General features: G+C 44.9%; 1 protein-coding gene across 2 annotated transcripts in view; it reads left to right on the top strand.

The window, feature by feature from the left end:
* Nucleotides 1-415: 415 nt before the first annotated feature.
* Nucleotides 416-17,603, top strand: part of MYNN (myoneurin) — a 35,970-nt gene continuing 18,782 nt past the window's right edge. For both annotated transcript variants that reach the window (XR_003858610.1, XM_029615707.1), the window contains exons 1-5: nucleotides 416-836; nucleotides 2,510-3,303; nucleotides 6,421-6,580; nucleotides 6,733-6,911; nucleotides 13,919-14,002. Coding sequence is in view for 1 of the 2 variants with exons in the window: in XM_029615707.1 (XP_029471567.1) it covers nucleotides 568-836; nucleotides 2,510-3,303; nucleotides 6,421-6,580; nucleotides 6,733-6,911; nucleotides 13,919-14,002 (1,486 nt within the window). In the remaining variant the exon portion in view is untranslated. The remainder of the gene's footprint in view (nucleotides 837-2,509; nucleotides 3,304-6,420; nucleotides 6,581-6,732; nucleotides 6,912-13,918; nucleotides 14,003-17,603) is intronic.

Below are 17,603 nucleotides of genomic sequence, written 5' to 3'. Positions count from 1 at the left end.
CATTTGAATGTGTTAAATGTATTGCCCGCACTCGTCGCTAAATGGATCGAGGCAGATAACAAAGCCTACAGAATTAAAAGGTCCCCGGTGGGGGATCCTGGCTTGTGTAATCGAAACCACAACCAGGGTTTTGCCAGGTGACATCATCCCACTCGACGTCCCCAGGTTTTAGCTTCTTCGTGCAGCCTGGGATTTGTAGTCCCTCTGCCCTGCGGTGGCAGGGACGGCTGAAACAAAACAAAAACCTAGTTCATCCCTATAGGTCTAGGTCAGGGGGGGCGGGACAGACAACCGACGATTGGATTGGTTGATCGAACTGCTCGCCTTTTATAACAAGGAACTAGACCCTCGCTAGACACAACAAAAGGAAGTGACGTCACGAACCTCGACCGGAAATGAAAACGTCATGCTGGTGGGAGGGGGCAGGGCCTTATGTGGTTCATGGTTGGTACCGGTACCGTGGCGGGGGGGTGAAGGGGGAAGCTGTGGAAAGTGATTTGTGGGAGGTGGTCATGCGCCCGTGAAGGACCGCAGTCGGCGGAGCTCTCCCTCCCCCCCACCGGTGCCATGCAGTACCCGGCCCAGCACTGCCAGCGGCTCTTGCAGCGGCTAAACCAGCAGCGGCAGGCCGGCTTCCTGTGCGACTGCACCGTCCGCATCGGGGAGGCCCAGTTCCGGGCCCACCGGAACGTGCTGGGCTCCTTTAGCGGTTACTTCGGGGCCCTGTTCGGGGACAGCCCCGGCGGCAGCGTCTTCCTGGATCAAAGTCAAGTCGACGCCGCGGGCTTCGAGAAGCTTTTAGACTTTATTTACACGGGCCACATCAGTCTGGACAGGTAAATCGTTGCTATAGTGAGTGGGACACGGTTTGGTGGGAAAGTGCTTTTTCGCACGCTTTGTGCATAGATGAAGGGGGGTTTTCTGGAAACGGGTCGAACAGGACAATTGAACTGTATGGGGCTGAATCTTGTACTTTTTTTCCTCCAAAGAAATAAACTGAAAAAGCAGAGTAGAAACTTCATTGGTCAATAAAATACAACACATAATCGTGCTATTGTTTTATGTGAAAGTCCGAGTTATGTGCTAGCAGTTTTCTGCAGTAACTTAAAAGAACTGAATTAGGAAGGTCAACTTGTATAACTTAAGCCAGAGCAGCCTTAGCATCCAATTATGGCTAGTTTTTCTTGGCTGATGGTTGTTTAACTGAAACAGCGGTATTTTTTTGTCAAATCAGCTTGAAAATCCTACTTCCGAGCTGGTGAGTCTATCTTGTGCCCAGCTGTAGGAGCAGTAAAATGGGAAAGGTTAGGACTTTTCAGCTTGGCGAAAGAGATGGCTGAGGGGAGGATATGATAGAGAAATCATGAGAGGACTAGAAGAGGTTATATGAATCGGTTATTTACTCTTTCAGATAATAGAAATACTAGGGGGGCACTCCAGGTAGTTAGCAGGTAGCACATTTAAAACAAAGTATACAAAATTCTTTCTCGGTCTACCCACATTTAAGCTCTGGAATTCATTGCCAGAAGATGTGGTAAAGGCAGTTAGTGTAGCTGGGTTTGGATAAGTTCTTGAAGGAGAAGTCAACTAACTGCAATTAATCAAGCTGACTTGGGGGAATAGCATCAACTATTACTGGCAGTAGTAGCATGGGATCTACTTAATGTTTGAATACTTGCCAGGTACTTGTAACCTGGAGTGGCAACTGTTGGGAACAGGATGCTGGGCTTGATGGACCCTTGGTCTGACCCAGTATGGCAACTTCTTATGTTCTTCTGCTAGGCATAAGTAAATGTATCAAACAGCCAAACAATGGAATTTCATAGCCATTGTAATTGCATAATATGCAAGCATCCAGCCAGGAAGGCTCGTGCTCTTGCATAGATGATAGTACTACAATTGTGCAAGTTATTTAAAAATTGCAAAAATTAACATTTGTAAAATATTTTATTGATGCTGCTGTTACTATTTGTCATCCTTATGTTTGAATTAGTACATTGAATAGCTTCTGTTTTCTTTAAAACAGAGAGATGAGAATTTTAGGACAGCAAACTAAAGTCTATATGAATCGCAGTTTTAAAGAAGCATCCTGGTTATCTTGTAATGCTTTTAGCACACATTGTAGAACTAAAATATACAGTTTATTGACTTTTAGGGACTCCAACTAACAAATTGTTGATCGCTCTTACCAAAGAAGCCTCAGAGAAACTGGAAAAAAATTAACTGTTGTAGAAGCTTTTTCCCTTCTGTGCTTGCTTATCTATATGACAATTTTCCATTTGCTTGTCTGTCCAACTGAACAAACACGTAAGTCAAGGGAATGCCTAGGGTGTTTTAGTTTTCAGAGGATGAAGGGAGAGGTTAGAGGCCTCTTAATGTACTAACTGCAAAATGACAGTGCACACTGTACTGTAACCATGTTTGAGTTGTTTTGTGTACCTAATCTGAAGAAGAAAAAGTTGTGTTTTTTTTCCAGAGAAGAATGTCATTTAGTCCTCTTTCCTTTCAGTTGCAATGTTAAAGAAATCCATCAGGCTGCTGAGTATCTCAGAGTGGAAGAAATGGTATCAAAATGTAAAATAAAGATGGAATCTATTGCAGTCCTTGCCAATCCTTCAACAGAGCTGGCTGTCACCGGAGAATGCAATACAGTAAATCAGCAAACATGTTTCCTTCCCTTGGGAGATCACAGTAATCAAGGGAAATCATCAGAAGTGATTTCTATAGACATGGTCCAGAATAAACCAAAAAGAGTAATTTTAGGGAAGAAATCGTCTCAGACCAGGAAGAGGAAAAAAGTGTTTGGTCCCCAGAAAAAGATACAGAAAAAAATTGTGCAATATCAAAAAGACATTCTAAAATCTTCAGCGGTTGAAATGTTCTTGGATGCAAACAAATTGGCTACAGAGATAACAGTACAAGGGCATGATAATTCCAATTTGCAGTTAGCATCTGTCTTGGATAATGAAACTTTATTTATGCAGGACATTACTGTACAGACTGTAACAGTAAAACCAAAATGTGCAAAATCACAGCAGAGCTGTGCTTTGAAAGATCATTGTATGTCTAATATAACAAGTATAAAGAACATTTTTCCCTTGGAGAGCTCAGAGAGAGTGCTTGATCAAAAATATTCCAAGAAAAAGCCTGCTTGTAACACTTGTGGTAAACACTTTTCTGAAGCCAGCAGTTTGCGACGACACATGAGAATCCACAAAGGAGTCAAACCATATGTGTGCCACCTTTGTGGGAAGGCATTTACTCAGTGTAATCAGCTGAAAACTCATGTAAGGACTCACACAGGTGAGATACTTTGTTTTGATATTGGAAGTAGAGGGAGGTATAGTTTTCACCAAAAGCTTGTATAAATATTGGTATAGAAAGTGTTTTTTTTTAATGGCAGAAAAAGACCATGCAATCTATCTATGCCCATTAACACCAACTACTTAGCTCTACAGTCCCTACCTTGAGATCCTCTGATTATCCCATGCTTTCTTGAATTCAGATACTGTCCTTCTCTCCACTACCTCCGCTGGGAGGTTGTTCCATCTATCCATCCACCATCCTCTCTTTAAAGAACTATTTCCTTAGATTACTCCTAAGTCTATCCCTTTTCACCCTCATCCCTGGCCATGACCCTTCGTTGCAGAGCCTCCTTTCCATTTAAAAAGGACTACCTGCTGGGTATTGATACCTTGAAGATATTTAGATGCTTTGTCCTATCTCCCTTATCCTCTAAGCTATATGTTATAATTCTGTCCCCATATTTTTTTATATACATATTTTTATATTAAGCCAGTTAACAAGTATTTTTGTTTGATTGTGATTTCCAACTCTGTGAGATCCACAGCTGGAATCTGGCACAATGAGCCTTCATTCACAGCTACCCAGGGATTTTTTTTTTTTTGCCCTCTTCTGTATCCCCTCCCAACTTATGTCTTGTCCAGTAATTACAGGACAGTCCTCAGCTGGGGTCCTTGCACCAAGGTTCTTATAGAGCCCTGCAATTGGGGCCTTTAAATGTAGTCATTAGGTGGTGTTTGTTGCTGTTGCATGATGATTTTGACTCCTTCCCCTCAGGGGCAATGAACGCTGCCTCTGCAGCCACCCCTAACCTGGATAACGGAAGACCTGAGCTGGGAATCAGATCCAGATATTTCTGCATGGTAGTGTGCAGCACTGTCACTGATCCAGCATGTCAACCTTGCTAAGTATTTTCATCATATTTAACAGAGAAATGCAGGTGCATATATTGGATGCATGAGAACAGAAACAGTTGAATTAGCACAAGTTCAGCTCTTGTGCTAACTTATACTGATCCAGTTGAGCTATAATGTACTTACTGCCAATGGGTTAGCAGAATGTGGGTCTTTAACATTAAAAAAAAAAAAAAGCCTCTGACCTGTCAGTTGCCTTTATGCTAGAGTATCATTTTTGGGTATGAGTGGATCATACCATACAGAACAGTTTAGCCTTGCCTAACCCATAGTTTTCAATGATATCATTTCGGAAATCTGTCCTTCACCCCAGTCTCGTTCGAAGCACCGTGTCAGCCTTAGCCACACAAACTGTGAATGATCTAGAGCTTTGTGATTGGATCCTAAGGTTCTTGCAGTGGCTTCTGAAATAGATCAGAAGGGTTAATGAAACACTGTCTGGATTCACTTGGGCAATAGCAGTGAATATCTGCCCTTTTGTAAAATACAATGGCTTGCAAAGTTATTTGACCCCCAAAAAGTCAGCAGATTTGTGTGGATTCTAAATGACACACATTGTTTCAGACAGTATGTTGCAAACCAATATGCTCTTAAAGTAAATTTTCAAAGTCACAATTCATTATTTCTGTGTATTTCTTGTAAAATAACATTAAAAACTGGAAAATGCTGCTTGCATATGTATTCAACTCCTGTGCTCCCAAGTTTACCAGATGAAAAATATTGCCCTAACAATTGGCTTCTACCTGTAAATCATTTAAAAAAAAAAAAAAAGTCAGCTTTTCTGGATAAAAGACCCCCTAATTCCAGTACCATTGGTCAGACTGAATTTGAAGGAAAACTGAAAGCCGAAGAACATTCTAAGGAAATTAAAGTTATAGACATGCACAAGATAGGAAAAGGCTACAAAATAATATCAAAGGGCTTGGGTATCCCAGTGAGCACTGTTGAATCAATTGTGAGGAAATGGAAGCTGCATCATACCATCCAGATGCTGCCTAGACAAGGCTGTCCCTCAAAACTCAGCATCCGAGCAAGGAGGAGACTTGTGGGGGAAGCCAAAGAGAGGCAATCTATCACTTTGACAGAGTTCAGTGGCTGAGACTGGAGTGGAGGTGCACCAGTCAACCATATCAAGAGCTCTGCATACAACTGGCCTGCATGGGAGAGTGACTAGAAAGAAGCCATTACTGAAGAAAAAAAACCGCATCAAAGCACATCTGCAGTTTGCCAGGAAGCATCAGTGATCCAGCTAAAATGGATAAGGTTTTGTAGTCAAGATGAGACAAAAAAGGAACTTTTTGGCCAAAATTCTATGTATAGTACAAATCTAGCACTGCCTATTCCTAAGCAAACACCATCCTAACAGTAAAGTATGGGGTGGCAGCATCGTGTTATGAAGATGCTTTCTCTCAGTGGGGACTGGGCATCTTGTTAAAATTGAAGGGTGGATGGATGGTACAACATACAGGGAGATACAGCAAGATAACCGGCTTCAGTCTGCTTAAATTAAAAAAAAAAGAAACTTAAAACTTGGGAGAAAGTTCAACTTTCAGCAGGACAATGATCCCAAGTACCAGACTAAAGCAACACAGGGAGTGGTTGAACAACAAAAGGTGAATGTTCTACAGTGGCCAAGTCAAAGTCCAGATCTCAATCCAATCGAGAATCTGCGGATCTCTTTGAAAATTGCAGTCCAACCAACATGGAGCAAATCTGCCAGGAAGAATGGGCGAAAATCCATTCCCAAACAGTGTGCAAAGCTGGCAGAAACTTAACCCAACCAACTTAAAGCTGTTAGTGCAGAAAAGGTGGTTCTACCAAGTATTAGTCTGAAGGGGTTACATACTTATGCAAGCAGCATTTTTCAGTTTCTAATTATATTTTACAAGAAATGCAGAGAAATAATGAATTGTGACTTTGAAAATTTACTTTAAGCGCATACTGGTTTGCAATAAAGATACTGTCTTGAACAATTTGTGTAAGTGTCAAATCTGCTGACTTATTATGAGGGTGAATACTTTCGCAAGCCACTGTAGTTCATGTGAGTTTATAGTATTCATAAACCAGTCGAATTATTTTACCTTTGAGCTGTGGTTTATGGAAATAATAGACAGCCAAGAAGAAAAGGTGCAGTGCAATCAAAAAACATAAACATAAAGAAGAACTATTTAAGATTTATGGTTATGTTTATTTAATTCATTAGGTGAGAAGCCATACCAATGTGAATTATGTGACAAAGGCTTTGCCCAAAAATGCCAGCTAGTGTTCCACAGTCGCATGCATCATGGTGAGGAAAAACCATACAAGTGTGATGTATGCAATTTGCAGTTTGCAACTTCTAGTAACCTGAAGATCCATGCCAGGTAGGCAAAAGTACTCAGTCTGAATGGTGAACTACCATCTAGTGAAAAAGTGACTGAAACTGAAGTTTATTTTATGGAAGGATCTTGCATTTGTTGTATTAAATCTTTTTCCCCTCCTTTCCTCTGCCTAACAAACATTGTGTGTTTGCTAGGAAGCACAGTGGAGAGAAGCCCTATATTTGTGATAGGTGTGGACAGAAATTTGCTCAGGCCAGCACCTTAACCTATCATGTTCGCCGGCACACAGGCGAGAAGCCTTACATATGTGATACCTGTGGGAAAGCATTTGCTGTCTCTAGCTCTCTGATCACTCATGCGAGGAAACATACAGGTAAGAACACAAGGGGGGGTGAGTGGCTTATCCCTTATGTGCCTGAAGAAATCACTGCTGAAGATAGAATTTGTCTTCCTTGGTTAAAAAATAAAATGCAGTTTTTCAAAGTGAGTGGGGTGGGGGGAAGTAATTTCTAATGTATGGTTTATATAATAATTCCAGATTCATTGTAGAGCAGTACCATTTACAATTTTGATTCCTAGTTTGAACTAATAATTCATTATTTGTGTATTACATGTCCATTTCTTTTCCCTGTGGTCTTGACAGCAGTCCTCTTTCTTTTTGCTTTCCATGGGCATGTCACCTGACTTAACCACTGTTTGTGCACTAGTGCTGCCACCTGGCTCCTGTTCATAAGATACAAGTGAGCCAGGCCTGGGTTTTCAGATGCTTGGACTCGGATGAAAAACCAGTACAGTGTGTGCTGCTTCTCATGGCCTGGAGCCCCATGCTCTGCATGCGAATGTTTGCAAAGTGTGTTGGAAGAAGAGGCCATGGGTCCCAACATATGTTAGTATTGTATGGAAACATACTAGGAAGAAGGCAAGAAATGTTTACATTTCATAAAAGTAGACTCTGAATGAGGAATATTTTAAAACAGCATTTCTATTTGGCCAGTAGAAGTTGGTGATGAAGAAATATCTCTTACTATGTTGTAACGCTATGTAGACTTCAAGAAATAAATAACCAGGAGAAAGATGTGCAAAAAGTTTTACTTTTGAACAAGTAAAACATTAAAATACATGGAGCATTGCACTACATAAAAAGTTCTCATTCATGCTAAAAATATCCTTAGAAACCTTTGTTTTGGTTGTTAGTGGTTAAGTACTGCTTTATTTTTGTCATCAACAAAATTCCATCTGTCATTAAATAGTAAGAGAGAAAAGGTACAGCTTTGTGGTTGATAATGAACATTACAATTCTTAAAACAGCTAATTCCACTTTTAATTCCTGTGATTTTCAAGGTTCACACTGAAAAAGATCAGTCCAGACCTGTGGGTTTATGTATCCCTACCAGCAGATGGAGGCAGAGAACAAAAACCTTTGAGGCACTGCTACATAAACGAGTGCCACCTGCAGTCCCTCAGTATTTCTGTCTCTAGCAGAAGTTAGAGGTGCAAACCTGCAGTCCTGACTGAAAGCTGGAATTTGGAGATTTCGAAGTTGGAATTGCTTCTTGAGGCGTTAGGTTCCGTGGGAGCCATCCCTCAAGTTGAGCCAGGTGACCCAAGGGGGTAGGATACCCCTCACTGTTCTGGCTCACTTCTTCCAGGGACCTTGATAAGCAGGGACAGGCTCACTCTAGGTTCCCGAAGTCCCCTTCTGCCCTTCAGTATCCTTTTATTGTTTAAAGTTAAAAAAAAAAAAAAAAGCAGCATAGACCCTCTTAGGAAGCGGCAGGAGATGGGGCCTGTGGAGCAGTGCTGGGGCAGTCAGTCAGCGGGAGCTGCTGAGTCAGCAGGAGGGTGAGAGCGATGAGCGCCATGTGTGTGGCATTGAATTTCCCTGGTAGGGAGAGTTTGCTTTCTGCACTGCATTTGGGCCGCAGTTGTCTTCCCGCGCACTGGCAGAGAAGGTTGGCTTGGGGCGCTGCCATCCTTTCCCACACTTTGCTGGTGTTGGCGTGGGTGCACTGTTTTGCGCAGCTCTGTGGGCGGTCACGTGGTGCGTCTTTCATCGCTGCGGTGCAATCGAGACGTGGCATTTGCGGGCTGCATGGGAGAGAAACCTTGCATTGAATCTTGTAAGGCCTGCAGGCTCGGTGCTAGCCATTTGAATTCCTGCTCCCTCTGTATGGGTTGTTCCTCAGGAGGGGAGGGATCCTCTGTGAAGGGTTCAAAGGTCAGGAAGGTCGGCAGGAGCCAAGAGGGGGGTCTCCTGTGCTTTTTTTTTTTTTTTTCCCCTCTGGATTGCAGCCAGGAGACTCCGGTGGGCTGGGAGTCCGGTGACTCCCCTCCTCCTCTTTTTCTCCTGTGGTGTAGGATCCAGAGGATAGTCAGGAGGAGGGGTGGATTTGGAGTCTAGTCTCCTTGAACAGGGGTCTGAAGGTCCATTGAGGTTTTCCTCAGAATTCGTCCGCTGATGCATGAGGCTTTCCTGGCTAGGAAAGTTGCAGGAGAAAAGAGATCCAGGGATAGACAACAAAGGCTGTCCAAGAGACCCTAGAACATCAGCGGGCGGATCTGGTCGCAGGTTTAAGTGGCTGGGGTTGGTTGGTGCTGGAGCAGAAGGTGACCTCAGGGACCTGGATGATTCGGATGAGATCCAGGACGAGGTAGCGTCTCCACGGGGAGCGGATCCGGATGGGGGTGCGTTCTCAGAACCAGATGAGTGCAAGGGTGATACAGAGCTCGATGAAGGACCCGGCACTGAGGGTGATGACCCACGGGTGTTCCGACTGTTTAAGAAGGAGGAGCTTTGACCCCCTTATTCCTCAGGTGTTGGATGAATTGGGGGTGAAGTTGACTCAAAAGGATTCAGACAATGAGGGCGTGAATCCGGTTCTGGATGGGCTGCAGGGTCTGCCAAGTACCTTTTCTATATCAAAGAAAATTCAGAAGCTGATTTAGCTAGACGAAGCTTTATCCCTTGTTGGAGGAGCATTTGAATTGCCTGAAGACTGCTAAGATGGATGCGGTGGGTTCTGCAGTGACTAAGAAGACCATGATTTCAGTGGCAGGGTCCACTGCTCTGAAGGACATACAGGACCACAAGTTGAAGATTCAATTGAAGCGCATGTTTGAGATGTCAACCTTGAGCCTGAGAGCCGCCGTGTATGCTAGCATGATGCAGCGGGATTGTTGTGCTGGATCCAGAAGCCTAAGTAACAGGCATTCCCTTGTGTGCTCACCCCTGTGCAGGCAGCTTGCCTGGAAGCTGGGGTAGCTTATGTGGTGGATGCATTGTGTGACTTGGTGCGTATTTCAGCCAGGAGCATGCTCTCGGTGGTGGTGGTGAGGAGGCTTCTGTGGCTTTGCAATTGGTCGGCTGCCATGTGGTCCAAGTCTCAGTTGTGCAATCTTCCTTTTAAGGGGAAGCTGCTTTTTGGGGAGGATATGGATCAGCTGATGTCCCTGGGGGAATCCCAAGGGGAACAGGCTGCTGGAGGATAAGAGCAATAAGGTCTTTCCACCCCAATCTCGGTTTTGGTCCGGGAGAGGGACTACTACCTCGGGTTCCAAGGAGGCGTCAGGTTGCCAGCAGAGCGAGCAGGGGTGGGGAAGGTACTCTATCTATTTTGTGGTTCCAAAAGAAGGGCACCTTTCATCCTATCTTAGATTTTCAGAAGGTAAACATAAGCTTGCTGGTGCCACATTTCCGAATGGAGACGCATATGGTGATTGCGGCGGTTCACAAAGGAGAATTTCTAGCGTCTTTGGATCTCACCGAAGCTTATCTGCAAATTCCCATTCGAAGACACAATCAAAAATTTCTGCGGTTCAAGGTGTTCTGGCAGCACTTCCAGTTTCAGGCTCTTCCCTTTGGATTGGCTACAGTCCCCCTGGACCTTCACAAAGGTGTGGTGGTGGTGGTGGTGGTGGTAGGAGCAGCCTTGCGACGAGAAGTTGTTCTGGTCCATCCATATCTGGACAATTGGCTGATCCAGGTGAAGACTGAGGAGGAGTGCAGCGAGTGATAAACACCCTAACTCTCTGGGTTGAGTGATCAGTGTGGCAAAGAGTCACCTGGTTTCGTCTCAATCATTGGAATAACTAGGAGGCCGGTTCGATACCCAGAAGGGCAAGGTGTACCTGACAGCGGACAGGTTGTCGAAGTTGCAGGTGACCCGACTGTTGGGTCTTCCAGTGCTAAAGGTCTGGATTACTTACAAGTGGTGGGCTCCATGGCCTCGACTTTGGATCTGGTTCCATGGGCCTTTGCTCACATTCGTCCGTTGCAGAAGGTGCTGTTGTCCAGTTGGAATCCGATGTCAGAACAGTATTATCTTCCGTTACCTCTTCAGAAAGAATCCAGGTCCAACCTTTTGTGGTGACTGTCGAGGGACAACTTGGAAAGGGCAGTGGACCTGGAAGTTCCAAATTGGATGGTGATGATCATGGATGCCAGCCTCGAGGGCTGGGAAGCAGTGTGCCTGGGTTGTGGTTGGCCCAGGAACATTTGGTCACTGGTGGAGGCAGCCCGGTCCATCAATCATCTGGAGACGCGAGCAGTGAGCAGGGCCCTGGAAGTGTTCTTGCCTTTGGTTCAGGGCCGGATGGTTCGCATGTTCTTAAACAATGTGACAACGGTGGCATACATCAGCCATCAAGGAGGAGTGAAGAGTCACGCAGTGGCTCGGGAAACTCAGCTATTGTTTGTGTGGGTGGAGCGTCACTTCGAGGGGATTGTGGCCTCCCACGTAGCGGAAGTAGACAATGTGCAGGCAGATTTCCTAAGCCAGTAGCAGCTAGATCCCAGGGAGTGGGAGCTGTCCCCGGAAGCCTGGAATCACACTTATGCCAACTGGGGTGGTTCCTCAACTGGATCTCATGGTGATACGGGCCAATGAAAAGACGGTGAGGTTCTTCAATCTTAGAAGAGAAGTCTGTTCGGTAGACCTAGATGCTCTAGTGTGTTCGTGGCCAATGGGGATCCTTTTGTATGTTTCCTCTGTAGCATCTCGTAGGTCGAGTGTTACGGTGCATAGAAGCACATCCAGGAGTAGTGGTGCCGAGGGGCCGTGGTGTCCTTGGTTCACGAATTTGGTGTATCTTGTGGTGGACATACCTCTTCGGCTGGCTCATCTGCCAGGATTGCTGTGGCAGGGACCCATATTTTTGGATTGAGAGGATCACTTTTGTCTTGTGGCTTGGCTTTTGAGAGGCAGCACTTACACATGAAGGGATATTCAGAACTGGTAATTTCTACCCTGCTCCAGGCTAGATGCTCTTCTACTTCCATGGCATACATCAGGGAGTGGAAGATTTTTTTAGACCTGGTATCTTCAGCAATGGCTGGATCCTCTGTCAGTGACAGTTCTGCATATTTTGTCTTTCCTCCAGCAGGGCTTGTCCAAGGAGTTGGCCTATAGTTTGCTCCGAGTTCAGATTTCTGCCTTGAGTTGTCTCAGGGGCAGTGTGTGGGGAAGGTCTTTGGCCTCCCATCCCAATGTCATCCGATTCCTTAAGGGTGTTAATCATGTGTGACTACCAATTCAGAAGGTGTCTGGATTGGAATCTCAACTTGGTCTTATGGGTTCTCTGTGAGGCTTCTTTTGAGCCTTTAGGACGAGCCTCTGTGAAGGACCTTACGTTGAAGACAGTGTTTCTGGTTGTGATTTGTTCAGCTTAAAGAATTGCGGAACTTCCGGCTCTATCTTGTCGTGATCCATTTTTGCATATTTCTAATGATAGGGTGTCCTTGCGTTATGGTGCTTTCTTTTTTTGCTGGGAATGGTCTAGGTTCTTCACAGGGTAGAGATGTATGTCACGCTGTGTTGCGTTATTTGAAGGTCATCAATTCCTTTCGGCAATCTGACCATCTCTTTGTGCTGTTCGGTGGAGCAAAGAAAGGAGAGAGAGCTTCCAAAGCTACTTTGGCTCATTGGTTGAAAGAGGCTATTTGTTTAGCCTGTATCTGTAAAGGCTGTACCATTCTGACGGGTCTTAAGGTGCATTTGACTAGAGTGCAGGTGTGTTTTCCCAAAAAATTTGTAGGGCCATGGTTTGGTCCTCGCTTCATACTTTCACCAGACATTACTGATTGGATGTGTTGAGAGCGGGTCTTTCGGGTTCCCGCCTGGTGTAGGGTGGCTTTGGTACATCCCACTGATCTGGGTATGTTCAGGAAAGGAAAATTGGTTCTTATCTGCTATTTTTGTTTCTGTAATTCCACACATCATTCCAGAGACCTGCCCTGGTGTTATTATTTATTATTTTATTTATTTAAATACTTTTCTATACCGAAGATCATGTACAAGTACATATCGGTTCGGTTTACAGTGAACCAATAGTTGGAAATTACATCAAACAATAAGAACATAATTTAACTAAACCTTGTACAGCCAACAATAAGAACATAATTAACAAAATTGTACTAGAGTAGAACTGTAGTTGAACAAGCATAACGAGTGGAATATAGGGAATATCGAAAAAGGGAAAAACATGATAATCAGCACAGGGAGTACATTATAGAGGTTACGGGGAACTTCGATCGGTTAGACACGATTGAACCTAAGTTCTAAAAAGTAAGGACAGGTATGGGACTTTAAGTAAATGCTCTTGAGAAGAGCCAGGTCTTCAGTTTTTTTTTTTTTTTGAACGTCCGCAGGCAGGGTTCTGTTCGGAGTTCCGAGGGCAGAAAGACTGCATTTTCTGGTATTTTCCGCTGTATATTTAAGGTGGGGTTTTTTGGGGTGGGTGGGTTTTTGTTTGTTTTTTTTTTTTTTTTACAAATTAAACTTTTTTAATCTCTTTAAATTTTTGCATTAAATACACAAATACATGTGCAAAACAATACAACAAGAAGTGTAAAAAAAAAAAGATCCAGCATGTCCTAGTTAACAATATTTTACAGCCTCATAGTGTAAGGTGCCGTCTAAAACCACATGTTGGCGGTTGACAGATGGTTTTGGTATGGAGTTTTGTTGGGCTCCAGTTTTAGGTGAATCCAACCCCAGGGTGTTTCTGGGTCGCCCTGGTTAAAGGCAAATGTTATCTAATCTTGGCTTAGGTACAGGTCAGTACTGAGGGACTGCAGGTTGCATTCCTGTTTATGTAGCAGTGCCTCAAAGGATTTTGTTCTCTGCCTCCATCTGCTGGTAGGGATACATAAACCCACTGATCTGATCTGTGGTATTACCTAATTTTCGTTCCTGTAAGAAATAATTTTCCTTTACAGACTATTGACTTTTACTGTCAAAGTACTGCAGCATTTATCTTTTGCATGTACCTTTCTCAGCCTCGGGATTTCTATTAAACTGAGCTCCATTTCTAGACTGGGAAAAATGAATTAATGACTCACACCAATTATTCTGCCTGACTAAATCATTTTTGTTTCTTTAGGCGAGAAACCATATACATGTGGTATTTGTGGGAAAAGATTTATTTCTTCAGGAGAGCTCAATAAACACTTCCGCTCTCACACAGGTTTGTGTGTTTCCTTTCTCTTCCAAGTATAACAATTACAAATTAATATTTTATTTAGTTAATATATTTGTATTCTGCTCATAATAGAAATACCTGTGCTGGGTGGATTACAGTAAAAACATACATAGCATAATACAATAAAATAAAATGCAATTAAAAACATGATCAAACAATTTTCTTATCCAACTGTATTACATAGAGCACTTAAAAATAAAATTGTGAATGTTTCTCAAAATAAAAGGGCCTTTAGCTGTTTATGGAACACAGTCACATCAGTGATAGCAAATGTTGCTTACCTGATGTAACAGGTGTTCTCACAGGACAGCAGGATGTTAGTCCTCACAAATGGGTGACATCGAGGATGGAGCCCACCACGGAAAACTTCTGTCAAAGTTTAAACAGAACTTTGACTGGCCCCTACTGGGCATGCCCAGCAAGGCACTGACCCTGCAGCCAGCAGGGGTCTCCCTTCAGTCTGATTTTCAAAGCTACAGGCAGTGCCTAAAAAAGTAAAAAGTAAAACGAACCAAACACCGCGGGGTGGCGGGCGGGTTTCGTGAGGACTAACATCCTGCTGTCCTGAGAACACCTGTTATCATCAGGTAAGCAACCTTTGCTTTCTCACAGGACAAGCAGGATGGTTGTCCTCACAAAGGGTGAGTTTACCGAGCTGCGGATGTCCTGACGTGCACCAAATGCACCCAACGGCGTGCAACAGGCACAACAATGGGGTGGAATTTGGGAAAGGGAATCCGCACCCTACCGGGCAGTGGAAGGGTGTTGGTAACATCATGTTGGAAAAAGGTTACGCAAGACAGATTGGCCGAAGATGGAGTCCGTCTTCCAGCTTGTCCATAACAATAGTGGGCTGCAAAAGTATGGAGAGAACTCCAGGTTGCAGCTTTGCAGATGTCAGGAAGCGGCACCGATCGAAGGTGTGCCACTGACGTCGCCATGGCCCTCACAGTGTGCCTTCACACGGTCTTGAAGAGGAATGCCAGCTTGCTGATAGCAAAAAGAAATGCAGTCCGCCAACCAGGAGGAAAGAGCCTGCTTACCCACAGGATGTCCTAACTTGTTAGGATGGAAAGAGACGAATAATTGAGTGCTCTTCCTGTGAGCAACTGTACGGTCTAGATAAAAAGCTAGAGCTCGTTTGCAGTCTAGGGTATGCAGAGTCTGTTCCCCGGAGTTGGAGTGGGGCCTGGGAAAAAAGATAGGTAGTATGATGGATTGATTAATATGAAACTCAAACTACCTTAGGTAAAAATTTAGGGTGAGTGCGGAGCACCGCCCGGTCCTGCAGGAGCTTAGTGTAAGGCGGATAGGTGACTAAGGCCTGCAATTCACTAACCCTGCGAGCTGAAGTGATAGCCAAAAGGAATAACACTTTCCATGTGAGATACTTTAATTCACAGGAGTGCAAAGGTTCGAAAGGAGGTTTCATTAGACGACCAAGAACCAGGTTAAGGTCCCAAGATGGGGCCGGAGGACGTAAGGGTGGCTTCAGATGGAGCAAGCCTTTAAGAAAATGTGTTACCAGGGGTTGTACTGAAATAGGGACACCCTGTACACCTTTATGGAAGGCGGCTACCGCACTGACATGCATCCTAATGGAAGAGGTCTTTAGACCGGATTCTGATAGGTGCCATAAATAGTCCAAGAACTTAGAGATTGGACAGGAAAGGGGATCAAGGGACTGAGAAGTGCACCATGATGTGTACCTTTTCCATTTATATGAATAGGATCTTCTGGTAGAGGGCTCTCGTGAAGCTATCGGGACACGAGAAACCGAATCCGAAAGGTTAAAAGGCTGAAAGGACTAACCTTTCAACATCCATGCCGTCAGGGACAAGGCTTGGAGGTTGGGGATGGAGGAGGCATCCGTCGTTTTGAGTGAGCAGATGCGGATCCGTTCCCAGAGGAATGTGCCTGCGGATGGAGAGATCCTGGAGTATGGGAAACACACCTTGGCGTGGCCAGTGGGGTGCTATCAGGATCATGGTTCCTCCGTCCTGGCGTAGCTTCACGAGAGTCCTTGACAGAAGAGGAAGTGGAGGGAATGCATAAAGCAGACCTGTCGTCCACTTGAGGGAGAAGGCATCCCTCGGCTTGAAAGTGTTGGCTCCGAATGAGAGAGCAGTAATCGTCCACTTTGGTGGTTTCTGAGGGGACGCAAAGAGGTCTATGCGGGGAAAACCCCACTTGTGAAACAGAGAGGTCACTACCAGAGGATCGAGTGACCACTCGTGTGGCTTGAAGACACGGCTCAGCTGGTCTGCCAATACATTGTCTACTCCCGGCAGGTAAGTGGCCCTGAGGTACATAGAGTGGGAGAGGGCTTCCGCCCAGATCTGCGCAGCTTCCTGACATAGAAGGAAGGAGCCTGTGCCTCCCTGCTTGTTTATGTACCACATGGCCACTTGGTTGTCCGTCTGGATTAAGATTATCTGATGGAATAGATGATCTTTGAAAGTTCGGAGTGCATAGCGGATTGCGCGAAGTTCCAGAAAATGTATCTGGTGTTCGGCTTCCTCTTTGGACCATAACCCTTGGGTTTGTAATTCGTCCCACATGGGCTCCCCAACCGATGTGAGAAGCGTCGGTGGTTAGGATTACTTGCGGATTCCGGTGGAAGAAAAGGTAAGCCCTGAAGGAGGTTGACCTGAGTTGTCCACCAGGTTAAGGATAGGCGCAGGGCTTGTGTGACTGTGACTATGGAGGACAGAGGCTGAAAAGCTTGAATCCATTGGTGTCGTAGAGTCCATTGTGTTACTCTCATGGCTAGTCGGGTCATGGGAGTGACTTGAACCGAGGATGCCATGTGTCCTAGGAGAATGAGGAACTGGCGAGCTGTGGCAGTGTTTTGAGACTGGAGCTGGCGAGCCAGGGATATTAGGGTGTGGACCCTCTGAAGAGGAAGGTAAGCCTTTGCCTGCAAGGTGTCCAAGTCTGCTCCAATGAAGGATAAGGTTTGAGACGGGACTAAGCAAGATTTCTCGTAATTGACAAGAAACCCTAAGGAAAGGAGTGTTTGAATTGTCAATTTTAGGGAGGATTGAGCTATGTGTTGGGAGGAGGCCCTGATTAGCCAATCGTCCAGGTAGGGGTAGACGTGGACACCTTCCTTCCTTAGGAATGCTGCTACCACTACGAGACATTTGGTAAAGACTCGTGGGGCAGAAGCGAGACCGAAAGGTAGGACACGGTATTGATAATGGTTGTGGCCTACAAGAAACCGCAGATATTTGCGATGGGATTGTGTGATCGCAATGTGGGTATAAGCGTCCTTGAGGTCGAGAGAGCACAGCCAATCCCCCTTTTGCAACAGAGGGAGCAAGGCGCCCAGGGTTACCATCTTGAATTTTTCTTTTTGCAGATACTTGTTGAGGGCCCGAAGGTCCAGAATTGGACGTAGGCCCCCTGATTTCTTTGGTATTAGGAAGTATCTGGAATAGAATCCTTTCCCTTGTTGACAAGGAGGGACGGGTTCTATAGCATTTGATTGTAGAAGAAGGGATACTTCTTGATGTAATGGAGTAAAATGGTTGGTTAGACTCCATGCCTGAAGGGGCGGGGAGTCTGGCGGAAGTGTTATGAA

Source organism: Rhinatrema bivittatum, chromosome 9 (genome assembly GCF_901001135.1).
Source record: "Rhinatrema bivittatum chromosome 9, aRhiBiv1.1, whole genome shotgun sequence".
Taxonomy (NCBI): domain Eukaryota; kingdom Metazoa; phylum Chordata; class Amphibia; order Gymnophiona; family Rhinatrematidae; genus Rhinatrema; species Rhinatrema bivittatum.
The sequence above is the reverse complement of the archived record's forward strand: the minus strand, read 5'-3'. Positions and strand labels throughout refer to the sequence as shown.